Source organism: Microtus pennsylvanicus, chromosome 8 (genome assembly GCF_037038515.1).
Source record: "Microtus pennsylvanicus isolate mMicPen1 chromosome 8, mMicPen1.hap1, whole genome shotgun sequence".
NCBI lineage: Eukaryota > Metazoa > Chordata > Mammalia > Rodentia > Cricetidae > Microtus > Microtus pennsylvanicus.
The window spans coordinates 17,434,094-17,455,691 of record NC_134586.1 but is presented as its reverse complement, the minus strand read 5'-3'; the positions used below and the strand labels follow the sequence as shown (position 1 = coordinate 17,455,691).

Below are 21,598 nucleotides of genomic sequence, written 5' to 3'. Positions count from 1 at the left end.
TGTCTGGTTAGTCCAACAACTGCTGTCTGAACATTGGAAAGACTGAGAACTTGGTAGCTGCTCAGTCTGTGACTGTAGACTCTTTAACAGGTACAATATGACATAGTGAGTCTGGAAGATTCCTGAAGAGTTCCTTGTTTTGAGTCCATTTTGGAAAGCCCAAGAAGTTGGCTTGTTATGTCACTAAAGGATGGTAGCAGCAACAGTAGTTTTACTTTTGAGCAGACAGCAAATGTTGGTAGTAATGCTTTTTCCTCAGACATCTTTCTATTTGCGCTGCCAGTGGAAGGTACAGTCTATTCTGGGGAAGGTTCTAATCCTCTGCCTTAGTCAATGTTCCTTTCCTGTGAAGAGATACCTTGATCATGGCAACTCTTTTAAGGGAAAGCATTTAACTGGGACTTGTTCACAGGTTCAGAAGTTTAGCCCATTATCAGAATGGCAAGAAGCATATATGCAGGCAGACATGATGCTGGAGAAGAAGCTGAGAGTTCTACATCTGGATCTGCAGAAAACAGGAAGAAGAGAGCCTCTGGGCCTGGCTTGGGCTTTTTTTAAAAAAAAAATTATTTGTGTATTTTATGTGTATGAGTGCTCTATCTGCATACCAGAAGAGGGCATTTGATCTTATCTCAGGTGGCTATGAGCCAACATGTGGGTGCTAGGAATTGAACTCAGGACCTCTGCAAGAGTATCTACTGCTCTTAACTGTTAATCCTTCTCTCTGGCTCCTAGACTTGGGCTTTTAAACCTCAAAACTCATTCTAGTTGCACAGTTCCTCCAACAAGAACACTCCCACTAATTCTTTAATGCCACTCCCTAAGAATTTAAATGCATGAATCTTTGGCGTCCTTCTTATTCAAACCACCATACCTTCTCAGTTAATTATTCTAGGATTCTAACCTTCTAGCATCTGCACTCTACTCCAGGAATCTTTTACATAATTTCATATCCAATCAGAGTTGCAACCACAATTAATCATCACAAAATCAATCCCTTATCAACTTGATGTCTAATTCAATGGTATGCTTAATTTCCAAGTGAAGAAAAAAACAGTCATCGTTCTGCCTAACATGACATAACTGTCGAATGTATAGCCAACAACATAATCTTCCTTTCTCAAAATAAAGGACTAAGTTCCTTGAAAAGTGCTTAATCCTTCAAAAAGTAAATTTGACAATATATATTTATAACACTTAAATACCAATATTATCTCAATTACTGTTATATTGCATGGTAAAAAAATGAGAGGAAAATTCTTCTTAATGCGTGTATATACATACATTTACAAATGTGTTCATGACAAAATGTAAACAGATTTTCTCTGTCCAATCATCCAGCTCCCAAGTCATGACATGGAGACTTATTACTAATTATTAATTATAAAAGCTTGGGCAAAAGCTTAGGATTATACCTAACTAAATCTTATAATTTAAATTAACCCATACCTTTTAATCTACATTTTGTCTTGTGGCTTTATTATCTCATCTTCATAATGCCCATCCTCCTTGCCTTGTGTTTGACTTGTGACTGCCTTTTATTAGCATTCTCTCTGCCCTGAAAATCTTTCCTAGTTATTGGCCATTTAGCTTTTTATTAAACCAGTCACAGTGACATAGCATCACACAGTGTAAAGGAATATTACACAACAACAAAATATGACAGAAATATAAAAATTATAATCCTTATTTCTATAACTAGTTACATGGCCTTAGCTGCTACTTATGACTACCTTCTTTTACTACACATTTTGTATTTCTTCCATCTACAAAGTTTTTCCACACTCCTTTTGGAAATTTTTTCCACACTTCTAAAGACTTAAGAACCACATGGTCTGGTTTATCATAGCAGCAACTCCACTTCTGATACTGCAGTCTGTGTGAGTCAGAGTTTTCTAGTCAGATGGTAGAAAGCACACACAGTACAAATATGGTTTGGTATATCTGACAGACTGAGTAGTCTTATGATAACACCTGCAGGCACACTGCGGGATCAAAGACACCTGCTGGCACACTGAGAAAGAGGGCACAGTAGCTTCTCAGTCTATGAGGAGTTTCCATCTGGTATTGAAGGGATGCAGGATGCACGAGAATTTGCTCTTCTTCAATCTCACTTAGTAAGGACAGAAGAAATCTAGGTTCCAGTGTCAGCAAAGGATTACAGTAGACACGGCAGCAGTGGGGTTAATTCACTAGCAAACTCAGATCTCTTTGTCTCTTGCTGCCACCAGAAAAAATTGCTCACTCTAGGGCAGAGTCTTTCATTCTCTATTAATTCTAGGAAATACCCACCTAGACCTGTCAGAGGCATGCCAGTCTGTTGATGCCAAGCCTTATCAGGTTGATAACCAGCTCTGATTTTACTTTTTTGATGTAGATCTATCCTAATTTAGTACAAAATGATTCCTCACCTTTAGTTACTCTCAATTGTATAATTATGGTTTGTAACTATGTCTATTGGCTTATTATTTGTCTTCAATGGTATGTTCTGTGACTGTATCTCACATGAGACCATGGACTTTATCATACCTCATATGCATTTCTAGCACCTAAAGCACTGTTAAATACCTAGACATTCAAGGTATGAATGGCTACCCACTGAGCATGCAAGGGACAGAACTAGAAAGGAATTCAGCTCTGCTTTCTGTGGTCCATTCACTGATCCCTTATAGAGAAAGCTGAGAAACTGTCATCATTGGTACAGTAAAAGAAGGTATCCAAATATGCCATTCCACTTTTTTGTTTATCTCCACATGATTTGCAACAATCAACACACTCAGGAAGTAAGTCCACTTTCTTGAGCGAGGACAACTTCAACCTAGCGAGAGGGAACTCAGGCTGCCAGACTTGTTAACCCAGCTTCTTACTTGTCAGGCCATTTTCCTATCCTGTTGCTTTAAAAATTTTTTTAGTTGTTTGAAATTGTGCTATAATTTCATCATTTTCCTCTTCTGTTTCCCCCTCCAATCTCTCCTTTGCTCCTCCACCTTGATCTCGCTCATCCTTTGAAATAAGGTTTGGCTATATAGCCCACAGTGGCTGTGAACTCAGCCTAGCAGGTGCTGGAGACACAGGCATGCCTCGCCACACGAAGGTCTCTGTAGCTCAAGTCCCTCATCTCAGGCCACATTTCTTCTGCTTCTTTTTGTTTCCTTTCATTTTTCACCATTTTCCCTTTCTCTCCAAATTGTTTCCTTTTCTTCCTTTCCTTTTTTCACTTTCCCTTCATTAGTTATGGTTATCTTTATTTTTTTAATTATCTTTTTTAGTAGGCACACAAAATGATGGGTTTCTGTATGACATTGCTACCGTGTAAATCATGGTACTTTGCTCATATTATTACTATTTGCCATTGCTCTCCCCTGCCAGACCCCTCTTCCTGTTGGTATTTTTTATTCTCTAAGCAGTCAAATTCTTGCTTTCATCTCTCTCTCTCTCTCTCTCTCTCTCTCTCTCTCTCTCTCTCTCTCTCTCTCTCACACACACACACACACACACAAAAACACACATACACACACACTCACACTTTTAAATCTAGGTTTCATATATGAGGGGGCATGCAATATTTGCTTCTTTTAAATCACCATTATGCTCTCCTTTATCTATCCCCTATTCCTTTAGACTTCTTCATGCTCCTTAAAAGTCAATTTTCTATTTTTATACTATATCAGTATCCACCCATTCATTAATTTAAGTATATATTCTCCATTTCAGAGAAAACATGCTGTTTTTTTTTCAAGGTCTGGCTTATTTCAGTTATCAAAAAGATCTCCAATTCTACCTATGTTCTTGTTAATGACATACCTCAATTCTTCTTCACATCTCATAAAATTCCATTTTGTGTATGTATAATTTCTTTATTAATTCATTTGTTGTTGGATATACAATTTTGTTCCCTATCTTAGCTATTGTGAACAACGTTGCAGTAAACATGGCAATACAAGTATCTACTTAGTATGCTGACATAGTCTTTAGGTCTGTACCCAGGTTTGGCATAACTATTTTCAACATTGAAGATCATATCTGGTTATGATATCTTTATAATCTCTGCCTGGTACATTCTAGGTGTCCAGAAGCAAAGTTATAAGTGTTCTTTGTGGAAAAATTTGCTTCAATATGCAACCAATAGGAATTACTTTTCAGAAAGTTCCTATGGAAAACTTACTGCCCTGCCCCTAGAATATTTTCACCCACTGATCTATAATCCTAAATAATTTTTGAATTTAACATAACATTAATTGCAACTTATATCTTAATGATGTATATACTCTGTTAATTTCCCATATATTGTATATTTCCAAAGCATTTGCTAAAAATTGTCACCTGAGCCAGATGTGGTGTTGCACACCTTTAATCCTATCACCTGGAGGCAGAGGCACAACTGTGAATTCAAGCCAGTTTAGTTCTTATAGTATGTTCCAGCCTAGTCAGAATCACACGGTGATGATGAGACCCTGTCTCCAAAACAAAAGTCATCACTTGGTACTTGATTCTTCTCCAGTCATGACCATTGCTCGATGATTTGACAAGAAAATGCTCAGTAGGGCCATAAAAATGAACTCACTTTTTTCCCCTAAGGATGCAAACAATGGCGAAATGCTGTTACAGTCATTTTGAATATGTCAGGCAACTTTGCATTTGGAGAAGTGATTTAGAGCTGACTATGAAAACATCCTTTCCTCTTGTGGCTATTTGTTGTAATTTATTTGGATATGTTTTTTTAACGTCAGCTCTGTAAAGAGAAACAGAGATAGATACATGCAACGCTGTACTTGAGATTTCCCAAAGTTCAATCTTAAATCTGTTAAAGAATGTCACTGCATAGAACCAATATTCACGTCAGAATGAAAGATAATGATCTTGTCTTATTGTATATTAGAAAGTGGAAGTTTTTATTCAGATCTGTCCATGCCGTTAACAGTTTCTTCCCATTAGCATAGCCTTTACTTTACAAAGCACCCTCACAGAGGCCTGTTTTAGTTTATTGTTGCTCAGGATCAGAATAAACGAATGGCTTGAGGGATAGAGCAGAGCTATCATCTCACCCCAAATTACAGCTAATTCAGACTCTGGCATAAAGTAGCTGGAGGTGGCTATGAGAAATGCCAGACAGTAGGCAACAAACAAGACAAGGAAGGAGATTACTGCTTTTATGGCTCGTATGTGAGCTGTTGTGCTGGGATCTTTGTTCCCTGTTGCATTGAGCTGCATGTGCCTCGTGTGTCTCCGTAGGGAGAGGATCAAGAGGAGAAATGAGAGCAGCGACACAGAAAAGGGAAACAGCATGACCAGGTTAAGATATACCTTGACGGAAGCATGTCCAGCTTTATTTACTTTGCATCTCAAAGTAGAGTTTATTATCCATTTTGTCTTGACACAAGATCTGAAGTCATCATTCAAATTCTCAGTGGCTGGAAGGCTAAAACACAGGGAGAGGACAAAGCTCAACAGTAGAGTCCTGAGAATTAGTTTGTCAATTCTCCACTTTATCCAGAGGAAAAGAGGGTGGAAGAAGTTTGCTATCTTGAAGAAATAGAAAATGCTGAGGCAGGTGGCAAACCAGACACTTAAATGGTTGCTGAGCGTCCAGAAGAAGTCAATGATCCTCATTTCTTTACCTATGTTGTAGGTGTCTGGATACTGTACCAATATGATACAATCTAATAGGATGATACATTGTAGACAAATTCTGGACATGGCCAGACTCATGAGGATTGAATCAATAGAGGCAATCTTCTTACGCTTGATCCAGCCTGTGAAGTTTACCAATGCAATGAATGCATTTCCTAAGATCCCTACCAAGGTCTCGGCAACAGCTACAAACATTAAGGTAGTATCCATTTTATGTGATATTTTAAGTAGAGAAATATCCAGTTAGTTTCTGGCCGACTTGATGTTGTTTTGTCTCTACACTTGGTGGTATAGAGTTCGCTGGCTTTGTCTTTTCCTTGTTAAGTTGTAGCCTGTCTTGTGAGGAAGACTGGAACAATAAATGAAGACTGGAGGTAGTTAACTTAAACCTCAATTAGTCTGATAAACAGTGTGTTTGTCGTTCCTTGGCCTGGGTGTTGTGTGTCTGTTTATCTTCTCAGGAGGTCATTCTTTTCTACACACAGTTAATCTAGGCTGAGCTACTGTTTGCTAGGATGCAAATTGACCCAATTCCTTTCCATGGTCCGATGCTGTTTATTTGAGCCTAAGTTTAATAAACTTGGCATTCAGTAATACTAGTAACCCCAACAAAGCTACTATATTGAATAAATAAAAATACAGGACACTCAGTTAACTTTCAATTTCAGATAAACAATGAACATTTTTAAAGAGAATATTTCAGAACTTAGAATGTAGCAAAAGATCAAAACTTTTAGGAAGCACTGAAGCTAAACGGAGTTGGGTGTCCTGTGTTATATTAGGTAACCCAATCCTCAAGAATTTTTCAGCAATTAAAACATTGGGAGCAGCTGAAATTTATGGAGGACTCCCATCTTTGTGGATAATCATGCTGTTTATTATTAAAGAATTTAAAATTTGGCTGCACATTGAGAAATGGACAATTTAAGTACATTTAACAAACTAACCCTCTCCATAATTTAGCCCTCCATTTTTTAAAGTTTGTTATTTGTGTTAAAGAACACTAGTTGAATGATGCAATGCTTCTCTTTCCTCTTCTTTCTTAATCTATTTTTTTTTGAAAAAAATGTTACATGGTACATCTTTAAGTTTTAAACTTCTATTTTTTAAAAAAATAACCTGTAATGAAAAAGAAAAGATAAGCCACAGGATGATCCAAAATTTCTTATGAACATATATATCGTAAAAGGCTTACTTCTGGAATATTAAGTAATTCTGAAAATGCAATAAATGAGAAATATCTTTATTAATTAGATGAAAGATTTAAACATTTCACTGATGACTTTTCTTTGTCACAGAGAGATGCGAACATCACATAAGCACATGAAAAGGTACTTGCAACCATTATTCGACATTGGGAAAACAAATTAGCAGTGTACTGGAATATCACGGCACATCTACCAGACTGACTTCAATGAATGCAAACAAGAACAAAACTCCAGCAAAGCCAAGGGTTGACAAGCAGCCAAACCATGAGGCTTTGACCTGAGCCTCATTTATGTGATCACTGCAACATGATTTCTAAGAAACAGTGATGATGGTGAGGAAGGCATTTTCTTAAAAAGCCAAACATATGACTTGGAACCCAACCAGGGGCAAATGTAGATGTCTATAATCTGATGATATTTGAGCAGTTATGCTGCATATCATAATTCTTGGTCCCAGAAACAGACCAGACATCATTACTCAGTCCATGGACAAATTGTATCTATAAAATACTATTTGGTACTTAGAAGAAAGAAATGATTGTCATATTTGGCATTCAGTAATCATACTAATTAACCAAATAGTAAGTAGTAACTATTTGGCATTAAAAGGAAGAAATTATTGACACATCCCACATGGATTAATCTTCAAAGCACTCTCATAACGAAAATAGACCAAGAACTCCAAGGGACAGCCACAGAACGATAATATTTAGAGTTTAGTGGACTACTGAACTATAATTATGCCTACTTGTGAAAATCCCTAATATTTTAAGTTGTTAAATTATCTTGAGTAAACAGGTCTTTGGTCACTTAGATTAACCATAAATTCCTAGAGTAAAAGGACCTCAGAATCATCCATAAATTCCTATACAGTGTGTCTTTGACCTAAAGGTTATGAGAACTGACCACTGAACTGTTATCTCTCTGCTTCTGTAAACAAGGCTTGCTTGCTGCAGTTATCCACAGCTGTCTTTTTATATACATTACAGTTGTGGTATTTGCCTTTAAAAACTTGTACAAATTGGGGGTGGTAGCTACTTCCCACTACTCTGCTTGGAACAGCCCCACTGAAGGTAAACAAAGACTATATGACTTATTTAGGCATCTCAGGAGATTTTCTATTTAGGTACCCCATAAAAACATGTCCTAAAAAACCAGTGTGCAGCGTGTAACACACTCCTCTTAGACCTCACATTCATAATTCCCATTTAAGGAAGAAAAGTCAAATTTTACTTGAGACTAAACTAAGAAGGCTAACACAGATACACCATATGTTTAGGAACTAAATAAAATCAATGAGAAACTTGTGAATCTCTCAATAGTTTGAACTTTGAGCTCCTTACAAAAGTTAATCACAGTTGAATTTTTGTGATAAAATGTTTTAAATTTGAAACAATACTCCACGGAGACTTAACAAACTGTTTTAATTGTAATTGAATTATACCAAAAAAGATAAAATGCGTTAATTAGAGCATACTAATTAGAATTACTGACAAGCTAATATGTTCAATACTCTTAGCAATGCATGGGTATGAGACAGAAATTACTTTTATTTACCTCCTTTTTATTGAAAATAGATTGTTTTTCTTCCATAGTCTACCTTTATTATGATTTAACTCCTTCTACTTCTCCCAGTTTCTTCTCTTCTCCCCTTCCATCTGTATCCATTCCCTTTCTGTCTCTCACTAGAAAACAAACAGACTTCTAAGGCATAATAACCAAATAAATTATAATAAGATTTAAAAAACCTAATACACCAGAATAGGACAAAAGAAACAGAAGGAAAAGATCTCCAGAGAAGGCACAAAAAGCAGGGACTCACTCGTTTGCACCTTGTAGGAGGAAGGCCCGCTTGTTTCTCCTGGCTGCTCAGAACCAAAATAATCACACAGAAATTGTATTAATTAAAACACTGCTTGGTCCACTAGGTATAGCTTCTTATTGGCTAACTCTTATATTAATTTAACCCATTTCTATTAATTTGTATATCGCCATGTGACAGTGGCTTATGGGCAAAGATTTTAACTGGTGTTTGCCTTAGACAGAGGATCCATGACTTCTCTTTCTCTGCCTTCCTTCTCCTAGCATGCCATTTAGTCCCTCCCTCTGACTACCTAAGTTCTGCCCTCTCAACAGGCCAAGGCAGTTTCTTTATTCATTAACCAATAAAAGCAACACATAGACAGAAGGACCTCCCACACCAGCCCTCTCAGGAATAAAAACACTTAATTGGAAGCTATAACATATACACAAAGACCTGAAGACCTCTTCAGGTCCAGTGCATGTTGCCTCGACCTCTGAGAGTCCATATGTGCATTGATCATGCTAATTTAGAGGGTCTTGTTTTTTCAGTGTTTCCCGCCCCCTATGGCTCTTATACTCTTTCTGCATCCTCTTCTCAGAGTTCCCTGAGTTCTTAGGGGAGGAATTTGGTAGAGATACCACATTTAATAATGAATGTTTTACACACACACACACACACACACACACACACACACGCACGCGCGTGCGCACACCCTCTTGGCAACATGCCAAGAGTAACCAGAGATGGACATGCACAAGCCTTCCTGGAGCAGTTTGTTCTGAGTGGGCGAGAAGAGGACACGGGCCTTGTGGCATCAAATGGTCAGACACCATTAGGGTGAGCAAATACGTGGTGGGCTGTGGGAGGGAGAGAGAGTCAGAGAGAGGTTCATAGAAAGAGATCGGTCAAAGGCTGTGAAGAACAGGCTGATGTGGGAGGCCTGTTTACCTCCCAGGGCCATGGGCTGCTACCAAGGGCCATGTCTGGATCTGAGGCCCTATCACAACCAGGGTCTGTGTTGATGTTCACGCACCTATTACAATCAGGGGTCATGTGGATGTCCAGCATCTGGGACCCTACCCGGGCTATGTTGTGTCACCAGGGCTACCTTGAAGCTGGGGTGGTGCCTGTTTCAGTGTCCTTTGAGGCCATAGTGGCATCTGGCCTGGGCTGCTTCTGAGGACCCTGCCTGAGTCCATAGTCTTACAGCAGCTAGGTCTGTGATGATGTTCATGGCCTGTGTCACTATCAAGGGCCACACAAATACCTGGTCTGGGTCACCACCTGTGGGCATGCCAAAGACCAATGGCCATGCCGAGGCCAGGCTGTGACAATGTGGGTTCCCTGTACTGGCATCAGTGATGGTAGTGTTGACTGGGTCCCAGCTGATACCGGGGGTCATGCACTACTACAGCCAGGATATGCATCAATGTCAGCGGCTACTATTACCACTGGAGGTTGTACAGATGCCCAGTGCATGGGCTAACACCTGAGGCCAGGTTGGTGCCTGAGGGTCACACTGCCACAAGGGCCGCACAGATAAGAATGGACTGCACAGCCACCAGGGACCATGGAGATGTCTGGGCTTTGGTTGCATTTGAGGAGACATGGAAAACAACACAGTACCCAGCTGCAGTAGGACCATCCCCGAATCAGTGCCTTGTGTGGTCACCTATGGCCATAGTTTCATTGGGTCCAGACCCTTGGTCCCACTGCAAGGGTTGTGTCAATGTCTGAGACTCTGATTACCATCAAAGGCAATGTGTATGTCTAGGGTCCAGGCGAACATCTGAGGCTATCTTGGTGCCTGATGGTCATGCTGCTTCTAGGATCATGCAGATTGGGATGGCTTGTGTTAACACCAGGGCCATATTGATGCCAAGCCAGAGCTAGGCCTAGTGGCCATTTCTGGGTCCATGACCCTGCTGTAGTCATAGTCTATGTTGAGGTCTATGGTTCATGTTGCCATTGGGTCAAGCAACTGCCAAGAATCTGAACTGTCACATGGGGCCAGGTTAAAGTCTTTGGACCATTCTGTTGCTGGGCCCATTCGGACCTGAGAGACCTGCACAGTCACCTGAGATCCTGGTGATATCTGATGCCAAACTGCTGCTGTTGACCATGTTTGGGCTTGTGATCCTTCAGCATCTGGGGTCTGTGTGGATGACCATTGCCTGTTTTAGCACTAGAGCCCATGCAAATCATGTATTGAATGAACAATGTTGAAACACTAGGGCCCTCCTGAGCTGGCCCTGCCTCTCACTGGTCTGGAGTGACCTGCCTTTCCCACAGGAAAACTCACCCTGTCCTGAGATAATAGACTCTGATGACTCCAACACAGGAAAGATGGCTTATCCCAATGAAAGAACTGGCCCGAACACTTCGGAAAACTCATGCCATTCCTCACTTCTGAACTGGGAGAACTGGCTCTGCTCCCTCACTTGAAAGGAATGGTTCCAGTGACCAGGACTGACCAACTGAGTTGCCACCTCGGTACACATCCAGGGCTTGGAGTTGGCACACCCCAACATCTACCCCACATATGACCCTTGGGGGAGTGTGTGAAGGGGCTAATCCTGTGGGACCATAGCCTCAGGATCTCCATGACTCAGGGCAGCAGCAGGATATCTGAGAGGAATGTAGGTGAGGGTCCAGTATTAACACTGTACCAAAACTAGGGGACTTAATCAACAACTCATCACACAATTTGCAAGTAAAGCTCTTTGGACTAAAGGGTGTAGTGCATGACACACAGCAGTTCCCAATGCCATAAAGATGAGTGAAGAAGTGATTGAGAAATGGGAAAGATGGAGGAGTGAAGTGTTTTCCTTTAAAAAAATTGTTAAAAGTCTTATTCTTTTCTTTTTTAGCTCTCCTTTGGGTGGGGGGAACTACAGGAGTGAGGAGTATATAAGAGTGACTGGGACATGAGTGGGATTGGGGTGCAGAGTGTGAAATTTCCAAAGAATCAAAACAAAAAAAACAAACAAACAAAAAACAAAAAAAAGAACCAGTGAGTGTTCCAAGATCTCTTACTCTAGGCAAAATATCTGGCTGTGGGCTTTTGTGTTTGTTCTCTTCAGCTTCAAGAGGAAGATTTTCTTATGATGGCTGAGCAAGTCACTGATAATATTGATCTTTCTGGGTCTGGCTTATCTCACTCAGGATTTTTTTATAGTTCCATACATTTTACTACAATTTCATTTTTTTAATTGACTGAGTAATGTTTCATTGTATGAAAGTATCATATTTTCTTTATCCATTCTCCTGTTAATGGATACTTAGATTGTTTCCAATTTTTGGATGTTATGAATAGGTCAGCAATGAACATGGTTGAGCAACTGTCTTTGTGATAGGATGAAGTGACCTTTAGGTATAGGCTCAAGAGTTGTATAGCTGGATCTTGAGGTAGATTGAGTCTCATCTTTCCAAGGAACCACCACACTAATTTCCATAGTGGTTGTACAAGTTTGCACTCCTGTCAGTAATAGATTAGTGTTCTCCTTACTCCACATCCTCACTAGCATAAGCTCTTACTTGTTCTATTGATTGTGGCCATTTATTTATTTATTTATTAAAGATTTCTGCCTCCTCCCCACCACCGCCTCCCATGTCCCTCCCCCTACCCCAATCAAGTCCCCCTTCCTCGTCAGCCCAAAGAGCAATCAGGGTTCCCTGCCCTGTGGGAAGTCCAAGGACCACCCACCTCCATCCAGGTCTAGTAAGGTGAGCATCCAAACTGCCTAGGCTCCCACAAAACCATTCTGATGAAATCTCAAAGCAACAAGTACCACTCTGTGGCCCAGACTGACCTAGAATTTACTAGAGAACCCATTCTGGCTTCAAAATCATGGAAATTCTTTTGCCTCATCTTCCCAAGTGCTGGAATTATGGACATGAGCTTCCATAGCTGATTTTACAATGTTTCTGAATGTGACGTATTACCGGTCAAGTGACATTTATTGGTCACTCTCTTAGAGTTCTATTACTGTGAAGAGACACCATGACCACAACAACTCTTATAAAGGAAAGCATTGAATTGAGGCTTGCTTGCAGTTTTAGAGGTTAAGTCCATTATTGTCATGGTGAGAAGCATAGTGGTATGCAGTCAGACATGGTGCCTGAGAAGGAGCTACATCTCACTTCACATGAAGAGACCTGTGCCACACACTGGGCATAGCTTGAGTATATGAAAGCTCAAAGACCAAAGCCCACCTCCACAGTGACACACTTCCTCCAACAAGCTACATCTCCTAATTGTGCCACACCCTATGGGCTAAAACACATGAGTCTATAGGAACATACCTATTCAAAACACCACATCACTTAGTTTATGATGTGAAATATAATAAGGTAAAGAAGCAATGATAAAATCACTATTGATTACCATAGATGCTTCTTTTCATGTAAAATGTTCTCATGAAGCCTTGTAAGGTGTTGGAAGTGCCAGTTGTTATGATGGTGGTGTTGACATCACAGATGCTTGATAATCTCAAAATTAACCTAAACATACTACTTGTGTGTTATTTTTCACATTTCAATTATCTTTAATATATCTATCAAAATAACCAATGTCTTCAAGGATGGTTTTATATTAAGAATAAGTTTTAAAATCATTGCCAGCTCCACCTTTCTCCTTACCAAAGTTTACTTAAATATTTAGACCCTTATTCTTTCTAGCAGTGCAAGGAAGATTAAACTCACAGTATCAGTCTTGACTCCTTTTAAAAAATGTTTATCAATACTACACAAGGTATTTTGATCACATTCACATCTCTGCCACAACTCCTCCAGAGCCACATCCATTTCTAACTTCACATTCTCTCCTTTTATAAAAGTCTATTTAGTCCAGTTTGTATTGCCCAGACACTCATGAGTATAAACTCCCAGTGCATGGCTGACCTGCCAAGGATCACTTCCTTAATCAAAATAGATTCTTCCACACACCAAAACTATCAATTGCTAATAGCTCCTCATCTAGGGATAGAACTATGTCCACTTTCATGTTTCCCTCAATATGGATATTTTATCTGTGTCTAGAGCTCTTATGAATCTTGTGAATGCTGCCATAATCACTGTAGGTTTGTATATGTGACTGCCATATTACATCTGGAAAATACTGTTTCATTGTTCTCTTATACCACTTATGGCTCATACAATACTTTCACTCCTTCTGCAATGTCCCCTGAACCTTGTATAGAGGAGATTCCTTATTTATAGATGAGCAGCTACATACTTTTATTCTACACACAGACTATTTATTGTTTAGAATTACTGAGAAATACTTTACTATATAATATTTTAATAGAATAATATTGTATATTCACACCTAATATTCTAATAAAGTACTCACAATCCCTATGACAACATCCTCCTCCAAATATTTTGTAAGGGTAACACAAATGTAATTTATCACAGCCAACATTAAAATATTCAAAGTGAACAGGTGTTGGGAGCTGTGAACCCCCAGATCCTGAACTTCTAAACAACTTCTTTTTTTCTGCTCTAAGACAGCTTGCAGCTGCTCTGAGCACGAGACCCTCAGAAGTTCCTGATGGCAGGGGAGTGATTTCTGGTGGGTTTGCCTGGGCATGACTATCCCTATATAAGCTGCCCCTGGACACAATAAAGGGGGCATTCTGGCATCAAGGACGACCTGTGTCTCTGTCTGTGAGTCTTTGTGTGTTTCAGTCTTCAGCCCTTTGCCTGGTTCACGAACTGTATGGTAGCTTATGGAGTGAAGAAGGGCGCGGTGTGCTACAAACAAGGCAATTCATGCCCCACATTTATACTAAGAATGCAAGAGACCAATGAGCACAGAATTTCTTAGAGAACAAAGAATATAAAAATGAGTGTGTTTATACTTCTTTTGATGGCCTTGTGTCCAGAATTTATGGGCTGCACAAATTGGAGGCTTTTGGTTACTAAATTAAAAAAAAGAATTTGGGGAGAGAGAGGAATTAACTAAGGAGATGATTTAAGAGTGAATATGATTAAAATAGTTGCATGATATTTAAAAAAAATAGTAAATGTATTAAAACATGGTAGGTCTATTTGGATTATGAAAAGTCCAATGTGTATACACACACACACACACACACATACATATATATGTAAAATTCATTAGTTTGATAGCAAGTTCTGAACAAACTTGAAGATATGGCTCCAAAATTATTAGAATAAAGAAAATAGAGGAATTTACACATTATAAAATTTCATATTTTTAGAAACAATTTGTTTATGTTTATATTGTGTGTATAATTTGTAAGCTACTACGTTGGTGCTGGGAACTAAATATAGATCCTGTGCAGGAGTAACAGGTGATCTTAAACACTGAGCTAAGCCAATTCATAAAGTGAATATTTTACATCATGTAGACTATGCTTCTATGTCAGTATTTTGATTCTTCTGGCTGGATTTTATCATCATTACATAAACTAGATTCAACTGAGAAGAGGAAATTTGAATTGAGGTCTTCTGCCATTAGACTGGCTTATGGACAAGTCTCTGGGGGTCTTTTCTTGATTGTTTATTGATATAGGAAAGCCCACACCACTATAGCAAAATTAGTTGAACAAGCCATGAAAGCAAGCCAGTAAACAACATTCCTCCATGGCCTCTGCTTTAGTTCCTGACTACACGTTCTGCGCTGACTTCTCTGTGTTGGACTGTTGAGCAGGCAACTAAACCAAAAAAATTCTTTCCTCTCCACACAGTTTTTGGCCATGGTGTTTATCACAGTAACAGAAATCAAGCAGCACACTGACAGACGCCAGTTATAATTCATTTTTCCCCAAGTTAAAATGAGGAGTGAGCGAAGGGATTGAGAATTTCTATAGTTTCTCCAAACACTACAACTAATTTTTATTCTAATTTTATGAGTTAAAGGTCCCCAAAAGAGAAGAAACACAAAAAATAAAAAGAGAAGGGAAACAAAGTTACAATTTTTAAGATAGGCTTCTGTGTTGGGATCTATACAAGCTGTTGTACTGAGTTTCATCAGTTTAGTATGGTCCTATAAGGATAGGATTAAATGGAAAAAATACCAGTGGTACAACAAATAGGTTAAACAAACTTAATGGCTAGATGTACTCCCACTACAACCTCCATGTTTTTACTCAAGGCATGACCGTTTTGGTCGTATTTTTCCTTGTAGGTACAAGGCAGTCTGTTGGTAGCATAAGGCTGACCAGCAGGGAAATTGCAAAGCACTCTAACAGATACAATGAGCTATTTTGTCAATTTTCCACTTCAGTCAGAAAAAAAAGTGTGTGAGAGGAATTGACTACTATGAGGAAATAAAATTCAAGATGACAGGAGCCAAAACAAACACTTAAGTACTTTGGGACTGTACAGACACTCAGAGTGACTGCTGTTACTGGATGGTAAGGTTCTGGTACAAGAGTAATATAATAGTGCTCAATACTATTACACTAATCAGACATACTCTGAAGATAACTGGTAAAGATGCAGTCAATACTTTGCTTCTCATTTCAGTCAATCTAGTTGATTAGTTCAAAGAGTTCATCCCCTAAGAGATCTACTAATACTTCTCCAGTTGCTATGATAATGCAAATCTTTTTAGTACTGAACACATTTGTAGAAAGAGCACTTGCTCTTGCATATCACTGTGATGGACTCATTTTCAATGGTCCAGCTAGAGTATGATAGATTCTTCATATTATGTATTATTTTAATCTGTTGCTATTCTTTGAAGCATTCCTTAAATACATAAATCTTTTTCTAAGGAACACTATTCTCAAAGACTACATCAACTAGTTGCTTCAAATCATCTGAGTTCCTTACACTTGAGCATTAATCTTTATCAGAGGAATACTATTCAAATACTTTATTCTGATTTTTCAGACATCTTTTCTCTCTGTCAGTTGTCTCCATTGCTCCTCAAAAGCATTTTATTTTGACTTTGTCCCACTTGTCTAATTATGCTTCTGTTGCCTATGATTGTTGGGTCATATCTATTTTGTGCCCTAGACTAATTCTCTTGATCTTTCCCCAGCTGTTTTTTTTTCACAAATTTCAGAGCTAAAGAAATGTGACCCTAATTGGTATAATTACTAATTATTAAATAAAAACCTGGAGTCAGGTGTTAGGGGGTGAAAGCAGAAAGATCAGAAAAACAGAGCAGCCAGCCACTAGAGTTCTTACCCCTACAATATCTCAGAACAAAAGGGGGCTGTGTTTCTGTCCATGCTCCTCCTTATTGCTTCCTTTTTCTTGTCTGCACAAAACTCCAGACTTCTATGGCTAACTAGTGGCTAGTTCCACACTCTGATCATCAGGCAAGCTTATTTGTCAGAACACAAACAAAATATCACAACAGGCTTGCATTTGTCTTAGTCCATCTAGCTAACTTCTATACATTGCATGATAAAGCATCTAGGTTCTTTCTACTGTATGCAGATATAAAGATCTTCCCAAACTATTTATAGACAGTTATAATTTCTCTTTCTTGTGTTCTTGACACCTCTGTTGGAAATCAGTTGATGATAAATGCATGAATTTATTTCTGGATTCCATTCCATTGCTTTGTGAATGTTTCTAATGCAGTTCCCAGTGAAATGTGTTTCTAGTTATTAGAGTCTAATACTTAGGAATAGGGATGGGCTAGGAAGGGAGAGGCTGAGCAGACACACAGGTGGTAGGAAAGCAGGGTGTTCCACTAGGATCTGCTTAGTCCTTTGGGAAGGCAGAGAAGCGATGAGAGGACGCAACAGGTATTAGGCGCAAGGCTGAGGCTGAGATTGGGGGATTGGTATGGAGGAAAGGAGGAAGAGTGAAGATCTGAAGCTAGCCTACCTGCTTAGCTGACCTTATTCTCTGGGAGGAAGCTGGCAGGTCATCCGAAAATGCCTGCTGGGATATTGCAATGAATAAGAGGACAGGAGTTTGGAGAGGAAGATTTGTGTGATCTACTGGAGGAGAGGGCAGAGGCAGAGAGGAATAGAGAACACAACAGGTGGTTTGTTACAGAGCTGTGGATGAGACTGGGGGTGGATAGGATTTGGAACATAAGAGGTAAGGATGAAGCTGTCAAGTTAAACTATTTACCTGGCCAGAGTACCTTTATTTTCTTGAAACTTTAATATAACTGTCAAAATTGTGCCATAATAATAATAAGCAATAGTTTTCATAACATGGGCTCTAAGTCTAGGCACATTTAAAGTGTATTATAGGTGACTCAACTCTCTAATCTTATTTATCAATCAAAGAATTATTTTATTTACATATGCCTCAATATTCTTAGTATATTATGCTTGGTAATGGGCATCTGATGAGGCTAAATCATAAAAATTATGATTATTTTCATCTTTCTTCATGATTAGATATCATTATTTATTCATTTTATGTTAAATACCTATTAGAGTTATGGCTTCTAGACTAATTTTCTCTTTCTTTTATATTTCCATTTATTTATATGCTGTGACACTATCAGAATTGAGTGGCATATGTTCTGGACTATCTTTGTGCATGTCTTCTACATAGTTTTTGTGATACAAAGACTCATTTTCCTTCTTTTTTATTTCTTATTTTCCAGTCACAGGTTGGGTCCTCAAAATAGAATTGCTTTCAATAATAATAATTTGCATATCCTAGCCTTCTCCATTACTCATAACCAAACAAGATATATAAGCATTGTGCTAATCTGTTTTACATATTTTAGTTTTTACAGTCAGTGTTGCAAATAAGGGAAATAGTGTTTGCATTTTAGCATGTGTTTCTCACACTCAAGGAAAGTATGTAAGGGAGTGAATGTGTGGTATATATGTGTATGTGTGTTCTCATAGTGTCTTGGTATACCCCAGGATCCTATGAAATCAAGATAATCTTCCTGATTTGGGCTTCATAGTTATAGGGTTATATTCATTTTGACAGTTGCTTTTCGAGGTTGTAGATGCCATGTTCATTTGTAACTTCTTTTTGGCAGCTTTTTTTCTCTGTGGGTGGCCTGTCCCAATTAATACATAAACAATATGTAAAGCTCAGGGAACATAGCCGAACTGTGGATGGGGAAAAACCTCTTAAGAGTTATAGGTAACTATTAGCTGCTGAAAGAGAGCTTTCTTTCTCAGGAACGAGCCCCCTGATAGGTTATTCAACTACAAGCAGTCAGTTCTATACACAAATACATATAAGGAACGCTAAATGAACTCAGCAGGTTGTATATACATATGCCCACTGGCTTAAATGTTTGAAGTATAAACATGACAATATGACTCTGCATCCTTAGCATCCAGGTGAAGGCCAAATACAGCAGCATGTGTCTGTAGAACCAGTATTTGAATAGGAGGCAGATAGGTCCCCAGAGGTTCACTGATCAAGTAGGTGAGTTAAAACAGTGAGATTGAGGAATACTATTAGACCATGGACCTGTTGCTTTAAGATCAGACTAGCTTCCATATGGGGCCTGTCCCTCCAGATAAGGAACTGGTTAGCCTCCTGCTTCTCTTTTCCCCACAGCCTAAAGATGGACAAAGTAATTGTACAAGGATGTGCTTTATAATCTTAGTTGATACCTGACTGGAAACTGGCTTTGAGCTATGGCCAAGCTCCCCATACCTCAGGGACAGTTATCAAAACAAGACCCCCCCACCTTATTCTCATTATCTATCTCTTTATCTTACATGCCCTGTTCTCTCCTCCTCTCCTCTCCTCTCCTCTCCTCTCCTCTCCTCTCCTCTCCTCTCCTCTCCTCTCCTCTCCTCTCCTCCCCTCCCCTCCCCTCCCCTCCCCTCCCCTCCCCTCCCCTCTCCTCTCCTCTCTCTCCTCTTCTCTCCTCTCCTCTCCTCCCATCAACTCTCCTTCTTTTCCTTCCCTTCTCTTTAGGTTTCTCTGAAACACTGCCCACAGTAGATATCTCTTTTACAATTTCACCTTAAGCCACTCCCACTACTACAGTTCTGTTCTGTACTCTCAGGCCAAGCCAGTTTCTTTATTAAACAATGGTATTTACAGAATACAGAGGGGAATCCCACTTCACCTTTTTTTTTTCTGTTTAAATAAAAAGGAAAGTTTTAACTTTAACACAGAAAAATTACATATAACAAAACAGGTATCAAGCAAGGATTACAGTTATAATATTTATATCTACTTTATCTTTTATCATATCTAAGAAAACTATAACTATAAATATTTATTCTTCAACTCCATCAAAGACTCCAGAAAGATATAATATTACCTAAGAATCCAGGAAGTGCGACATAACACCCTGTCTCAAAATGGAAGAAAATATATTAAGACTAGACCACCAGAACCATGGCAGCAAGATCAGCAAAGCAACTGATCAGGAATGGGAAGGCAGTGATTACACATAGACACAGTGATGATTCTTTCCTTACTGTAATAAAGAACCTTAACCACACAGAATTTTTTTCATATTTCAGTTTTTATTTATCTGTTTTCTATGTATATGAATGCTACATAGAAAATTTAGCAATCTATAAAGGTCAAAAAGAAAAAATCTCATGTACTTAATTATTTACCGATAAAGTTATTTATAAATTTAATAAAAAATACCCCCTACTTTTCATTCTCTCTATTCTACCTACTTATCTATTTATTTGTCTGAAAATATAATACAGTTATTTAATTATTGAAAGTGTAAATAATCATAATAATATATTTCATATCTTTTTATTTTATAAACTCATGCTCATGAAACTATATTTTATATCAAAGTGGAACAATGTCATAACAGGAAAGGCAGAATTAAAACTAAAGTAATATTGACAATAATAATAATAGGATGAAACATAAAGAAAATGTAATTTTGAATTAATATAAATTACAAATGATTTCACCAAACATTAAAAAATATTTTCTAGATAGTAAATTAACAGACACAACAACATCAACATGTCTATGACATAGTATTAAACCATAAAATAATAAAGAAAATCGTTATGATAATCCTAAGGCTAAAAAGTCTAAGAGTGCAGATAAACAGTTGCTAAAATGTATTTGCTGGTTGCTAAAACCCCAGACTCAGTGTTGAATATGTACTTATTTTTAAAGAATGCTTTTGTAACTAAAACAGCACAAAAATAGTAAGACTGGATGATAATGGATATTTATTCCCTCTTAAAATATTTCTTTACTTTTTCTAGAGAAAGAGTTATCAGTTCTATAAAAAAAGTTCTGAATTTTTTTCAATTGGAATTTTTCTTAAAATACTTAAGACTCTGGTTGGTACGTGTGGCAACCCTGCAGATTTATTTCCTGCAATGTCTTCAGCTTCTTTGGTGTACATGCTCTTTCCCAGCTAGAATTCCTTCTTCTATCCACTTTACTCCTCAACCTTACTTAGGTTGGGTAAAAACCATCAGAACTTAACTTCAGAAAGCCTTTCTCTGCCCCAAGTACTGAGTCATTCATTTGCTAAACACCAATCAGATTTTAAATCTAGAAATGTAAACACAAATATTTTATTGTTTGTTAATTTTTTTCTTTCTACATTATATTATTCATTACACGGTAGCCTTGTTCAACATTATAATTCCAATATCTATGAAATAATTGTTTAAAGAAAGTTGCTGTTGTTTTTTTTTGGTCAGGGATGATATCTCAGTCTAGCAACCCATGTAGTTGGGAGACTGCAGTAGGAGGATTGCTGTGAGTCTGATGCAAACCTAGGCTAATGAGTGAGACCTTCCTAATAAAATATCATTTACATACACTTATATATTGTGTATAGCATTCATGCCTCATAATAGTTATTTTATATTTTTTTTGAAACAGTGGAAAACAAGACATACTAAATATAAGCAACTTAATATAAGTGAAAATATATTTAAAATTGGAATGAAAATCAATTATATGCTAATATAATTAATATTCAGAACACAGATGCCCAGACAGTATTATACATTTTTAACTGATCAGGTAAACTTTTTAAAAATTGTGTAGTGAAATTCAAGATTCAAAAAGTTGTTCTAGG

The 21,598-nt window shown here is 38.1% G+C and overlaps 2 protein-coding genes across 4 annotated transcripts in view; both read right to left on the bottom strand.

The window, feature by feature from the left end:
• The window catches only part of LOC142855913 (acidic proline-rich protein HP43A-like), a 301,657-nt gene that overhangs the window by 17,865 nt on the left and 262,194 nt on the right, over positions 1-21,598 (bottom strand). The window lies entirely within an intron of this gene.
• On the bottom strand, positions 4,915-5,847 carry LOC142855691 (taste receptor type 2 member 7-like; the record flags this gene model as incomplete). Its single annotated transcript, XM_075982138.1, has 1 exon — positions 4,915-5,847. A coding segment is annotated over one exon (933 nt), but the record flags the coding sequence as incomplete, so codon positions are not given.